At 56.1% G+C, this 14,325-nt stretch overlaps 1 protein-coding gene across 1 annotated transcript in view; it reads left to right on the top strand.

Annotated features, from left to right (window-relative positions):
- Positions 1 to 14,325, top strand: part of ITGAE (integrin subunit alpha E) — a 62,695-nt gene that overhangs the window by 25,086 nt on the left and 23,284 nt on the right. Inside the window, exons 5-19 of the mRNA XM_059669089.1 lie at positions 58 to 175; positions 365 to 544; positions 965 to 1,080; positions 1,670 to 1,821; positions 3,284 to 3,437; positions 4,034 to 4,184; positions 4,653 to 4,720; positions 5,425 to 5,560; positions 6,087 to 6,229; positions 6,535 to 6,675; positions 7,299 to 7,523; positions 8,740 to 8,870; positions 10,445 to 10,575; positions 11,837 to 12,000; positions 13,745 to 13,873. Of these exons, the coding sequence (XP_059525072.1) occupies positions 58 to 175; positions 365 to 544; positions 965 to 1,080; positions 1,670 to 1,821; positions 3,284 to 3,437; positions 4,034 to 4,184; positions 4,653 to 4,720; positions 5,425 to 5,560; positions 6,087 to 6,229; positions 6,535 to 6,675; positions 7,299 to 7,523; positions 8,740 to 8,870; positions 10,445 to 10,575; positions 11,837 to 12,000; positions 13,745 to 13,873 (2,139 nt within the window). The remainder of the gene's footprint in view (positions 1 to 57; positions 176 to 364; positions 545 to 964; positions 1,081 to 1,669; positions 1,822 to 3,283; positions 3,438 to 4,033; positions 4,185 to 4,652; positions 4,721 to 5,424; positions 5,561 to 6,086; positions 6,230 to 6,534; positions 6,676 to 7,298; positions 7,524 to 8,739; positions 8,871 to 10,444; positions 10,576 to 11,836; positions 12,001 to 13,744; positions 13,874 to 14,325) is intronic.

Here is a 14,325-nt window from a genome sequence, read left to right on the forward strand (position 1 = left end):
GGCCTGGGCTGGGGGTGACCCAGACTTTCCCTCTCCCTTTCTCCCTCTCTCCCCCAGATCTGCATTCAGGTGGTGGCCCGGCGGCCCCACAGCCTCAGCTCAGAACTCACAGGCACCTGCAGCCTGCTGGCCTCCAACCTCAGTCACCAGGCCCTGGTCCCTTTCAACGACATTGGTAAGGACACTCGCTGGCCTTGGGCAGCTCAAAGGAGGTTTCCTTGAGTCTCCAAGAAGGGGCACCTGCCCATGGCAGATACAGAAGGACACAGGCCCAGAGAGGGCAAGTTGGACCTAGGCCCGCCGTGGGCTGTGAGTGAACAAGGAGGCTGTCTGACTCTGAGCTCTTTCATGTGTATTTTTAAAGAAAATCTCCTGGATCCTGAGGCACATGCGGATGCTGGAGACTGCTACAGGAACAAAAAAGGCAGCACTGAGAATACAGCCAGGCAGCGCCGGGCTCTGAAGGCCAAAGAGGAGGAGGAGGAGGAGGAGGAGGAGGAGGAGGAGGAGGAGGAGGAGAAAGAAGAGGAGGAGGAGGGAGCTGGTGAGAAGAGGCAGATCTGGGTTGCTCTCTGAGGCTCTCAGAGCTGACGCCTAGGCTGGCAACTCCAGGGGCGAGAGCTGCCTAGGTCTGGGAGATGGGGAACAGTGGCTGGATTCTACTGTCTGGATTCTACAGGCCTGACCACCCCCAGCTCTGCCCCCCTCCATCTTACCGATGGGGAAACTGAGGCCCAGAGAGTGGGAGTGATGGGAGTGGCTCGCAGAGTCAGAGCCTGAGCAAGTCCTGGCTCTCTCGCAGCCTCTGAGACCAGGCTTCGCTGTTGGGAGCTTCACCAACTTCTTCCCTGAACGGAACCCTTGGGGCTTGAATGGGGTGGGTGTCCTATAGGGCAGGGCCTGCCACCCTCACTCCTGCCCCAGTTGCATGCCCACTCCGGACCTGCTCCCTGTCTTGGCCCAGGCACTGAGATCGCCATCGTCCTGGATGGCTCGGGAAGCATTGATCCCCCCGACTTCCAGAGAGCCAAAGACTTCATCTCCAACATGATGAGGAAGATCTATGAGAAGTGCTTTGAGGTGGGCTTCCCTAGAAGCTAGACGCACACAGTCTGTTGCTACCTATCGCTATGAACAAACCACCTCGAAACAGCTACCATTGATCTGCTCACAGTTCTATGGGTCAGCTATTTGGGCTGGGCTCAGCGGGGCGGTTCTTCTGCTGCTGGTCTTGCCTGCAATTTTTCCCCGCAGCTGCAGGTGTCTGGTTACTTGACTGGAACTGGTTGGCCTCACTTGTCTGGCCACGTGTCTCCAGCAGGTCAGCCCCATGTTTTCATGGCTGCAACATTCCAAGAGGGCAAGACCTAATGCACACAAGCACTTTTCATGTCTCTGATTGTATCCCATTTGCTGATATCCCAAAGGCCAAAGAAAGCCACATGATGAATAGGAAGGGGAGAGGGCGTACACAAGGACATGGGTTCAAGGAGAAGTCTGTGATCCACTGGGAGCCGTCACTGTCACATCTCCCTCTGCTTTAGCACCTCCTCTTGCCTTCAACAAGGAGGAATGAGTGGATTCTTCCTCAGCATCCAGGGGGAGCCATTCAAGGGCTTTGGGCATGGCGACTCTGCCAACCTCCTCCTCCCTCTGCCCCTCCCTGCAGTGCAGCTTTGCCCTGGTGCAGTACGGAGGCGTGATCCAGACTGAGTTTGACCTTCGGTACAGCCAGGATGTGATGGCCTCCCTCAGCAAAGTCCAGAACATCACTCAAGTGAAGGAAGTCACCAAGACAGCCTCTGCCATGCAGCATGTCCTGTGAGTGTGAGGGCAGCAGGAATTACCTGAACACCTACTGGGTGCTGGCTGGCATCCCTGCCCAGAGGCTTTGAGGCGTCATGCCTGGAGAGGTGGCAGGACAGAACGGTAAAGAGGAGAGGATCAGGGTTCCAGCTCCTCCTCGGTTGAGAGGAGAATGTGAGGTCTTTCAATCCAGCCTTGGCTGATGAATGACACCCCAGGACAGTCCTCCAAAGAGCCTTCTGAGGACTCCTCTTGAGGGGGGCAGTGGAGCACAGTGCAGACAGTAGGGGGCTCAGTGGCCGGGCTGCCTGGGTCCACATCCCAGCGCCAGTCTGTACTTGGAGACCTGGGTGCCTGACCTCTCCCTGCTTGGTTCTCGCGTGTAAAATGGGAATAATAATAGCCCTTGCCTTAGAGCAGTGGTCGGCAAACCGCGGCTTGCGAGCCACATGCGGCTCTTTGGCCCCTTGAGTGTGGCTCTTCCACAAAATACCACGTGCAGGCGCGCACACATACAGTGTGAAGTTGACCTAAAACTTTAAGTAAAGTTTATTAAGTTAATTTTAGGGAACGTTGTGGAGTGAAAGAAGATGTAGTGTCGAGGACTGAGAAAGGTATGTTGAGATGGTTTGGACATACAGAGAGGATGAACGAAAGGAGATAGACGAAACAAGTATACAAGACGAGTGTGGATGGGAGAGTTGGAAGGGGTCGACCTCAGCGAACGTACCTCAATCAGATTGAGGATGTTTTTAGCAAAGGCCAGCTTAGGAGTACCCTAATTAAGTTAATAACAATGTACCTACCTATATAGTTTAAGTTTAAAAAATTTGGCTCTCAAAAGAAATTTTAATTGTACTGTTGATATTTGGCTCTGTTGACTAATGAGTTTGCCAACCACTGCCTTAGAGGATTCTGTGAGGATTAAATGGGTTAAAAATACATACAGTGCCTATAGCAGCACCTGGCACATAAGTGCTTTGTAAATATTAGCCACTGTTCTTTTTAAAAATATATATATTTTATTGATTTTTTACAGAGAGGAAGGGAGAGGGATAGAGTTAGAAACATCGATGAGAGAGAAACATCGATCAGCTGCCTCCTGCACACCCCCTACTGGGGATGTGCCCGCAACCAAGGTACATGCCCTTGCCCTTGACCGGAATCGAACCTGTGACCCTTGAATCCGCAGGCTGATGCTCTATCCACTGAGCCAAGCCGGTTAGGGCGCCACTGTTCTTAATGTCATTGTTATTCCCACACACATCTATTCCCTGTGCTGTCCAGCACCTTTCTGTTGGGAGCAGGTGCCCCGCCCCCACCCAGCCCTGCTGTCCCCACCCCTCCTTGGGCCCTTGTTCCCCTGGGAGGGCACGTTAACCCTCTCCAATTCTAAAACAGGTTTGTGAATAAAATCTCCCCAAGCTCAGCCGTCTCCCTGGCCAAGCCCTCCACCTCCTTTACTCTCCCTACTTAGAGACCACATCTTCTCACCAAGCCACGGCTCCAGAAGAGAGGCCTCCAAGGTCATGGTGGTGCTCACCGATGGGGAGATATTCATGGACCCCCTCAACCTCACGACTGTCATCAACTCCACAAAGATGCAAGGTGTTGAGCGCTTTGCCATTGGGGTAAGAGCCAGGAGCAGGGGGCGCCTCCTAAGTCTCTGTAGGGGAGGAGCCAGGGTTCCTGGGAGGGGCTTCTGTAAGCAGCTTACCAAACCCTGTGCTGTGCACACTCACCAACTTCTTTTCTCCCACCTCACGCCCGGGCAGCACACCCCCTCCCACAGAGGCTCATTTCCCCAGCGTGGTCAGAGCTCACTTGCTCAGAAGTGATGGGGAGAGCAGTGGCAACCCAGGGAGCCCACATCGGGGTGGGTGGGGGGTGGTCCTAGAGGAGACAGTGGTGGGCTGAGCCTTGGAGGACAGACAGGAGTAACTGGCCGAGTGTCCAGGGGAGGAGGGGAGAGCGCTGCAGGCAGAGGGAACAGCGTGTGCAGAGGTGCGAAGGAGCCTGTGTGTTCAGGACAACACATGTAGACTGGTAAGACGACGATGTGTGTGTTTGGGGGAGAACAGGGAGCAGGGAAAGTAGGGGGCAGGAGGTGGAGGCCCTGAAGGCCAGGCGGCGAGGCCGGCCCTCTCCCTGGGCCTGGAGAGGCCTCGGGGCTCAGGAAGCAGCCAGCTCTCAGGTGTGGATCCACCGATCTGGGGCCTCTATGCAGGTGGGAGAGGCATTTACGAAGCCTAACACTGAGAAGGAGCTGAAGCTGATCGCCTCGCACCCCCCGGAGACCCATGCCTTCAAGGTGACCAACTACGCGGCGCTGGATGGGCTGCTGAGCCAACTGCAGCAAAGTATCGTTCCCATGGAAGGTGAGGGCTCCGGGGCCTCGCCACCCTGTGGCTGCCCCCTCGGCATTCAGCAGGAGGTCCGAGGCCTGCCCTCCAGCCCCACCCCGGGGCTCCCTCCTTGTGACACTCGGGGCAACTCCCATCACCTCTTTGAGCCTCGGCTGTTCCATCTCTAAAAAGGCGACCGTATCCCCAGGCCTCGGCACTTCCCTGAGTCTCCACGCAGCTCTGATGAGCTGACCTGGTGCTGGAGAAAGAAGGATGACTGGGGTGTGGAGACCCAGGCCCCGAAGGAGGGAGGGAACTGCCCAGGCTCTCGTCCGGTAGCTGCTAAAGCAGGACCCACATCTCTGCTCTCAGCTTGGTTCTGTTCCCATCACACCAAACCCCGTTCCGTCTGGGAGTGAGGCCAGGCTGGACCCTTCCCTGGCTTGGTTGCTCCCTCCACCTTGCCCAGCGCAGTATCTCATTGAGTGTCTTGGCTTCCAGGCACGGTCGGAGAAGCCCTCCACTTCCAGCTGGCACAGGTCGGGTTCAGCGCCCAGATCCTGAATGAGGTACGTGGCCAACTCAGCATGGAGGAGGGCCCAGCAACACCCAGGGACTAGGGGCCCTGGGCACAGAGCAGCTCTGCCTCCTGGTCTTGCCTCTGAAGGAGCCACGTTAGGATAACGGAAAACTTCCGCTTGCTCGCCCTCATCTGGGACCCTGAGGTAGACAAAAGAATGGCCGTATTCATCCCGGGGTCGTCTTGTTCTGTGTGCTCCAGGACTGAGCTGTTCTTAAAATACACACTGGGAGCAGGCTTTGGCCTGGGCCAGCTCGCCAAGTTGCCTACTTCTCCCCACCAGAGGCACTGTTCCCACAGGTGGGCCGAGATGCAGGCACGGAGGGCAGGGCGTGGCCCTCGCGTGGTAGAAGCACGGTTAGGACTGTCTCTCAGTCCAGGCTGGGCGACCTGGGAAGAAGGAGATGAGCACTCTCTTCTCTGTCTCCTTTTAGTGCTTCCTTCACGCCTGGGCCAGGATGGCTTCTGCTCTGGGGTTGGTATTAGAGGGAAGGGTCATGGGTACAAGGCAGGAGCCAGTGTTGGCTATCTCACCTTCCTCCTGCATGGCTGGCCAGGTGGGCCTGGGGCCACGGAATGGAACACCCCTGTTTCCCCCACAGCACAAGGTTCGCTGTGCTGGCAGTAGACCCGGGGTCACAGCGGCTGACCCCGGGGCACCTCCAGTTCAAATGGCCTCCTCGTTCCCTGCAGGGGCAGCTGCTGCTCGGTGCTGTTGGGGCCTTTGATTGGTCCGGGGGCGTGTTGCTCTATGACAGGCACAGCTGCCGGGGCCGCTTCCTGAACCAGACGGTGGTGGACAGCAAGGCTGGGAAGCACAGCTACCTGGGTGAGGGCGGGGCCCGGAGACCACCTGGGTGAGGGCGGGGCCGGAGACCACCTGGGTGAGGGCAAGGACACAGGTTTCACCTTATGCTGCACTAGGCTTCCATGGACAGAGGGATGGACCCTGGTTAGGGATCTGGAAGCTGAAAATTAGGGCTCCTGGGAGGCGACAGGGCCTGCTCAGTACCGGATTCAGGGGGTGGTCCTGGATGGCTGCCTAGGGAAGGCAGGGCCTCCCTCCACCCCTCACCTCAGTCCTTACGTACCGGGTGTGCAGATGCGTGTATTATACATGGTGATGTGTGTATGTCACATCTGTGTGGTGGGCAGGAGTGTGTGACCAGCAACAGTGGGTAAGTGGGAGAGCTCCCTGATGCCAATTTGAAGACGATGAGACTGACAGTCTCCTTTTTGTCCTCCTGCGCGGGCCACTTCGAAGGCCTGGCTGGGAAGGTGGTGGGGGAGGGGGCGGGGGTCAAAGGCATGGCCCGTGGAAGCCTCTGATCACAGCCACACCACCCCTGCCCCAGGTTACTCGCTGGCCGAGCTGCACAAGGCCAGTGGCCCCTCCTACGTGGCGGGGGCTCCCCGGCACAAGCATCGAGGAGCCGTGTTTGAGCTCCGGAAGGAGGGCAGTGAGACCAGCTTCATGCCAGTGCTGGAGGGAGAGCAGGTGCCTGCTGGGGAGGGACCGCGGACCCTCCATTACAGATGGGGATCGGAGGCCCGAGGGAAAGGGATGGGCTCCAGGGCACACCGTGGGTGGGGGGCCCAGCCTGGGCAGACCTCAGCACCTCTGCCCTGGGCCGGTGTGTCCGACTGCCAGCGGTGCCCGCGTGGGGCTCGGGCTGCTCTCCCAGGCTCCTGTGTTCCTCTGGAGAGCAGATCCATCTGGAACGACCCAGAGCTGGTGGCCTTGCTGAGGGGCGGGGGCGGGGCCTCCCGCCGCCCGGTCAGCGAGTGCTCCCTGGGCCGTAGATGGGGTCCTACTTTGGCTCTGAGCTGTGTCCTGTGGACATCGACATGGATGGAACCACGGACCTCTTGCTGGTGGCGGCTCCGTTTTACCACGTTCGCGGACAGGAAGGCAGAGTCTACGTGTACCGCCTGAACGAGCAGGTGGGAGAGTCTCCGTCTTCGCACGCTTGTGCAGGCTGCGGCCACTGGCCTGGCCCAGGGGTGGCCGGAGGTGGAATCGCCCTGACCGCCCCCTTGCCTGGGAAGGCAGTGATGGGGAGGTGCTCAGGGTGGACAGCGGCTCACTCCCCGACCCCGTACCCCACTTCCTCATTTTCCCCACCTCATCATCTCCTATTGGTGGTGACAACACCCCGAGTGGCAGCAGCTGATAAAGCATAAAGCAGGCTTTGCCTATTAGCTCACCTGTTTCTCTGGCACCTGGGAGGTAGCTGTCACTCACACCTTACAGGTGAGGAAGCGGAGGCTCAGTGATGCTAAAACTTGTCCAAGTTCACATACAAGCGTGGGGAAGAGCCAAGACCAGAACCCAGGCCTCCCAACGGCCAGGCCAGTGCTGCCAACTGCGGGAGCAGAGGGCACAGGACCCGGCTCTACCACTCGCCCACTGTGCCAGTGTGGGAAGGCCCCTGCCTTTTCTGAGCCTCAGACTCCCTGCCAGGGACTCTGCGTTGACAAGCCCAGGGAGCAGGCCTCCCGGGTGGCGATGGGCTGGGCCCCCTGCATGCCCGTCTGGAGGGCTGAGCTGCCTGCTTGCTTTGCAGGGTGGTTCCTTCTCCTTGGCACGCACGCTGAGTGGGCAGCCTGGGTTCCCTGATGCCCGATTTGGCTTTGCCATGGCAACAGTGGGGGACATCAGCCAGGATAAGCTCACGGACGTGGCCATCGGCGCCCCCCTGGAGGGTTGGGGGGCAGTTGATGGCACCAGCTTCGGCAGTGTGTACATTTACAACGGATGCCCGGACGGCCTCTCTACCAGCCCCTCGCAGGTAACCCGCAGGGCTCTCTCCTGCCTCTCCTCCTGGACAGTGACCCCCCCCCCAGATGTAATGGCCTGAGCCCCAAGTCAGCTCCAGGTCTAAGTGCCAGCAGTCCCACGGGGTTGGGGGTCCCCAGTGCAGGGCAGAAGTCACTCAGGCTGGTGGGAGGTTCCCAGCGCATCCAGGGGGGCAAGAGCTTGTGGCAACGTCTGTCTACCCTGACCTGTACCTCCCTTCCTTGGCATTCCCGGCCTGGACCTGCCTCAGCTCCTCCTCCCTCTCCTACTGGCCCTTCTCTGGCTCCTAACCCTGCCCAACCCTCCGTGCCTGAGCGCTCACCCCCAGGGCTCTGTTGCCAACCTCTCATGCTATATCTTTTTTAAGTAAAATGATAGACACATACTTCTTTTAAAAAAATATATATTTTTATTGATTTCAGAGAGGAAGGAAGAGGAAGAGAGAGAAAGAAACATCCATGATGAGAGAGAATCATGGATGTGCTGCCTCCTGCAAGTCCCCCACTGGGGATTGAGCCCACAACCCGGGCATGTGCCCTTGACCGGAACCGAACCTGGGACCCTTCAGTCCTCAGGGCGATGCTCTATCCACTGAGCCAAACCGGCCAGGCTCATGCTGTATCTTTTATGGCACTTTTACCCCCTCCAACTGGCTTCTCTCCTCAGCTTCAGTCCCGTCTGTCCAGCTGCCTCCTGGGCACCTCGCCTGGGTGGCTCCGAAGCAGGTCGCTCTCCTGCTGCCCAACAGAAAGCAGCTCTTCCCCCGAGACCTGCGGCTCCTCTGCCCCTCCCACCCCGGCCCCAGACACCCAGATAATCCCAGGCGCCCACACTGGGCACAGTCTGTCAGCCCCGTGTGCATCCCAACATTCCAGCTCTCTCCCAAGCCTGCCCTCCTGCCTCCTCCCCATCTCCTGCCCTGTGTGTGATCAGACACCCCAGCCCCACATCAAGCCTCCTTGCACCCAACTCCCCTCTTGTTCCCAGCACGGCCCCGGCTGTTTCCTTAGGCCACCCTGCTTGGCCACCCCTCTTCCTGCACCTCCCCTGTCCCACACGCCCTTCCCTGGGAGACCCTGCCCGCTCTTTCCAGCTTCTACATAATCGAGGGGTCCCCTTGAGAGGTGGGGACTGATGCTGATTTGCTGGTTGAGTCACATCCAAAGGACTGTTTTCCCTCCCCATGCCTTGCGTCTCTCCCTCCACAGCACATCAGAGCCGCAGCGGTCGCCCCCCGACTCCACTACTTCGGCATGTCTGTGGACGGTGGCCTGGATGTGACCGGCGATGGCCTTGCTGACATCACCGTGGGCACTCTTGGTCGGGCGGCTGTGCTCCGGTAAGGGTCTGCCCTGCCTTCTGGGGTCCCAGGCCCCTGCCCCACCCACCTGCTCTGCCCTATGGGACCCCATGAAGATGCCAGGCACTGACGGGAGAGAGTAGGTGGTTAGGGGCCGGGCTCTGGAGTCTGCCCATCTGGGTTTGAACCTCTGCTCTCCCTTCACGCTGTGTGCTTGGGCAGGTTGGTGAATTCTAAGTCCCAACTTTCTCATCTATCAATGGGAATAATAGTAGCCCCTACCTCACGGAGTTATGAGGCTCCATTGAGAGAATCTATGCCCAGTATTTAGCACAGTGCCCCATGGTGGCTGCCATTATTGTTATCGTGAATGGCAGCGCTCCTGTGCCCGTCCCTGAGCGAATGACCAAGTACCATGGCGACAAATAAGCTGACGGGCGCGATCTGCCCTGTGCTCTCCACTGGGCCCCAGACTTGGCTCTCAACTCAGCACCCTCGTGCTGTTGCTCCCAGGCATCTCAGAGTCAACATGTCTACAGTGGCCCTCGTCTTCTTAGTCTCCCCCAACCAGCCCCTCCTGGGCTGCCCATCGCAGCAAATGACACCATTTGTTCAGGACAGAAACCCAGGAGTCATCCCTGATTCTCCTTTTCCTTCCCCTGCCGCCTGTCAACACGTTTTTGCTGTCTCTGCCTCCCAAATACCTCCCCCTACAACACACTGTCACCTCTCGCCTGGATCGCCGCCACGGCGTTCTCCCCTGCCCGCCTCCCTGTGCTCCATTCTCCACGCAGCCGCCAGCGATCCCTTCATTCTGCTGCTTAACACCCCTCAATGGCTCCCACTTAGAGTGAAACCCAAATTCCCTACCACGGCCTACGAAGTTCTCCACGACCTGCCCCGCCCCTCCTTCCTCGCCGTCTCTTGCTACCCTCTGTCTCACTAGCTGCTCCTGTCATGCTGACCCCTGTGTTCCTCAAACCTCGCTCCTTCCTACCACAGGCCCTTTGCACTAGCTGTGCCTCCTGCCTGGATCTTTACATAGCTGGCTCTCTCAGATCTCAACTTAGATGTCTCCTCATTAGTGAGGCTGCCCTGACTACCCAACCTAAGGAGCCCCCAGTCTCCATGACCTCATCCTCCTTTATTTATTTATTTTTTTAAATATATTTTATTGATTTTTTACAGAGAGGAAGGGAGAGAGATAGAGAGTTAGAAACATCGATGAGAGAGAAACATCGATCAGCCGCCTCCTGCACATCTCCTACTGGGGATGTGCCCGCAACCCAGGTACATGCCCTTGACCGGAATCGAACCTGAGACCTTTCAGTCCGCAGGCCGACGCTCTATCCACTGAGCCAAACCGGTTTTGGCCATCCTCCTTTATTTTTATCATAGTCTTACCCGAACATAGTATTTTACTGTTTCTTCTTGTTTATTTGCTTGTTGTCTATTTTCCCACTAGAGCAGGGATTTGTCTCTTTCCCTGAAGACTCAGAACAGCAGTAGCCCATGAGAGTTGCTCGACAGTATCCACTGAAGGAATGAATGAGCCAGCACTGATACAGAAGACTGCGGTCACTTCTCATGGTCCTCTCTGCTGTCTCGTTTAGCTCAAGACCTGTGGTGCGCCTGGCGGTGTCCGTCTCCTTCACCCCAGAGGCGCTGCCCATTGGCTTCAACAGCAGCGTGAATGTGAATTTGTGTTTTGAAATCAGCTCTGGGACCACAGCTGCCACGTCAGGTAACAGGCAGCCTAGCTGGCCCACGCAGAGTTGGGGTCATTCCTTGTTGGCTTCGGGGCAGGGAAAGAGGATGGGGTGGGTGGGGCTATGTGAGTGATGAGGCTCTGGGGGTTGAAATCCCTCTCTTTGGAGCTTAGCTCCTTTGACATTAGGTTCCGTTCAGGGTGCAGTGCCCTAGAAAAGGGTGCCCTGCTGGGGAGTCCGCACTCTGCAGGGTTGTCTCTGACCCTGATGGGAAGAAGGACCTTGGAGCCCTTCCTCAGGTGTGAAGGGTTGAGTTTCTGAAAAAAGATTCAGGAAAGGGCAGTCGTTTCTCCATCCCCACCCACGGTGCCCACGGGTGTGCAGGGGACCCTGAGAAGGGCCCTTCCTCTTCCTCTCTGATTTACACTTCGCCCCTGCCCTCCTCGCTATGTCTCTCTGGCCCTGGTGGGATGGGATGACCTGCCGGAGGTGGAGGCCTGGCCTCTCTTCCCATCCCTTCCTGGCACTGGTTGGGAGATTGTTTCCAGGAGGCAGAGGGTAGGCCCGGCTTTCGCAGCCCAGGAACTTCCTGGCAGCCCCAGAGCTCCCCTCCAGAGCCACCCATCAGCAAGAGTCCCCAAGGTGTCGAGACTCAGCAGCAGTCCCTGAATGTCTCTGGTTCCTGCAAATAAGAAAGCCCTCTCGGGGTGGGTGGCTTTCCTGCAGAAGGAGGCCGTTATCACATGCGGAGAGGAAATGACGGGCCTACCGGGTCCAGCTAGCTGTACAGGCGGAACGATTCAGGCCGTGGAGCCCGCACGGCTGCTGCTGAGCAGCTGTGTGACATAGGCAGGTGTCTTTCCCTCTCTGGTCCTGGTTTCTGTTCTGTACAGTAAAGGAGTTGGCCCAGGTAATCTGTAAGGTGCTTCCAGCTCTGCTGTCCAGGTGTTACTCTCTGGTTTCTCTCTCCAATCCGTGTTGTTTCCTCTCCTCCATTTCTCCCCGAATCCCAGCCTCCCTCCTGAGTCCTCCCTCTCCTAGGGAAGACAGCCTCAGCCCCGGGAATGTGCTGCTCTGGGTTGGGGGTTGGGACACGGAGGGACGCTAGCCAGGTGCCAGGAGACCATGAGAAAAGTACCTTCGAAGTGAAGAAACTCAGAAGTCCAGCCCCAGGGAAGCACCTGGGCGGGGCCACACGCTGGAGGGGCTCCTGGGGAGCCTCAGGCAGGCTGGGGGTGCTGTGTCTGGGGCTGGCCCATCCCAGCCTCATCGGGAAGGTCTGGTCTTCCCTCCCAGGCCTCAGAGGGACGTCTCTGAATTTCACGTTGGACGTGGATGTGTTGAAGGAGAGGAAGAGGTTGCAGTGTGCGGACCAGAGAACTTGTCAGAGCTGCCTTCGGGAGTGGGGCAGTGGGCCCCGTCTCTGTGAGTCCCGCCTGCTGAGCCCCACAGAGGGAGAGGTGAGTGAGGAGTTTAGGAAAGTCCAGAGGGGTCTGTGCTTTGATACAAGAACTGAGGGGTGTGCAATGAAGGGTATGTATCCGTCCATACAAACTAGACAATTAACATAATAGCCCAGCCAGTGTGGCTCAGTGGTTGAGCATTGACCTATGAATCAGGAGGTCATGGTTAGACTCCAGGTCAGGGCACCTGCCCAGGTTGCAGGCTTGATCCCCAGTAGGGGGTGTGCAGGAGGCAGCCGATCAAAGATTCTCTCTTATTGATGTTTCTATCCCTCTCTTCCTCTCCCTTCCTCTCTGAAATCAATTTAAAAATATTTTTTAAAAAATATATTTTTAAAGAATGATAGATCAGGAACCACATAATAGCAATGGGTGATGAAGTTAATTATGTTAGAAATCCAGATTAAAGAAATGTGCTGAAATTGAACACTAACTATATCTCTGAGCTTCCTAGCATCTGAACAGAAAGAGAAATATTCTAATTACTGTTTATTCCTTTCCCCTGTCAACTGACCCAAGAGTGGAGCTGAGGGTCCTTCTTCAAATCATTATCAGAAAAACTGAATGAGAGAAAGTAGAAATAGAAGACAAAAGTTATCATTTACAAAGGTTTCCACCTGACAAAGGTGTCTACAAACACTCACAGAAAATGTATGTCAGGACCCAAGGCCTGCCTGGCCCTAGAACTTTGGACCTATAAGGATCATTTATTCCAACAACCTCATGAATTATGCTTCTAACCACACATCTGTTCCAGTTGTTAATAGGATTAAGAAAGAGTTTCCAGTGTGTCTGTGGCTTCTTTAAATAAAAGCATAACTACTCCTTCCACCAGGAGTCATGCTCACCTACTCTCCTGGCTTGAAGCTTCTACCATGGCTCACACACAGAGAAGGGCAAATGCCATCCCTTCTAATATGTCCTTCATGCTGTTCTGTAAACACAGATGTGACCATGAGTCATCCCTCAGTGCCTCCCGTTTGCTCTCTGAATAAAATCATCAAGTTTTTAAAGAATATATTGTTTTCTTAACGTATGTTTTTATTGATTTCAGAGAAGGGAGAGGGAGAGATAGAAACATATATGATGAGAGAGAACCAGTGATCGGTTGCCTCCTGCACACCTCCCACCAGGGATCAAGCCCTGAGCATGTGCCCTGACTGGAACTTGAACTGCCACCTCCTGGTTCGTAGGTTGGTGCTCAACCACTGAGCCACACAGGCTGGGCAAAGTTGTCAGTTTTGTTGTTGTTGTTGTTATTTTTAAAAATATATTTTATTGATTTTTTACAGAGAGGAAGGGAGAGGGATAGTCAGAAACATCGATGAGTGAGAAACATTGATCAGCTGCCTCCTGCACACTCCCTACTGGGTATGTGCCCACAACCAAGGTACATGCCCTTGACCGGAATCGAACCTGGGACCCTTGAGTCCACAGGCTGATGCTCTATTCATGGGGCCAAACCGGTCAGGGCGAAGTTGTCAGTTTTTAACTCCTTAGGATTGGGGTGGAAACCATAAGGAGTTATGAGATTTGAGAGCAGATCCAGGGATTTCTCTAATGCTCTTGGCAGCTTGGTCAATGACAGCTTCCCTGTAGCCTGGGTTGTTGGGAAGAGGCTGAGGACTTCTGGCTCTCCACTGTCACGGTTTATTTCATGACTGCACCGAAGTTAAAGGCATTCTCCTTGTCATCTTCTGCCCCACATCCGACTGCAACTCCACCTTCCTGGTGACTGCAGCTCTGCGAAGAGGACTGCTTCTCCAACATTACTGTCAAGGTCAGCTACCACCTCCAGAACTCCAAGGACCAGAGGACCCATTCCCACCCTGTCCTGGACATCTACAGTGAGCCCTCCGCCATCTTCCAGGTGACTGTACCCACAGCTGGGACCAGACCCTCCGGGGCACCATCCTCCAAAGCACCTGCTCCCCTAACTTCAAAGAATGTCAGAATTGGGTGGGTCTTCAGGCAGCATTTGGGCCCCTTACTGCACCCAGGGGCCTCCCTGGTGGGTAACCACGTCTCCAAACTAGTTCCTTTGTGTTCGGAGTGCTTGCTATGTATTTAATGAAGCATTTGAACACACTGCCTGACTTGGTAAGGGTGTCTGATGACTGTACCGTGGGGTCCTATGTGGGGACTGGACTGGAGCCACCCTGTCCTGCTGGGAGAGAGGATGCCCTTTGGCACAGCTGCCTACCCAGGTCCCACCTAATTTGCCCCTAACAGGAAGGTAGTGTCACAAGAAACTTTTCTCATTACTAAGGGAAACCAGAGAGGGAAAGCAAACAGTCATATTTCCTGACTCTATGATATCTA

Source organism: Myotis daubentonii, chromosome 16 (assembly GCF_963259705.1).
Source record: "Myotis daubentonii chromosome 16, mMyoDau2.1, whole genome shotgun sequence".
NCBI lineage: Eukaryota > Metazoa > Chordata > Mammalia > Chiroptera > Vespertilionidae > Myotis > Myotis daubentonii.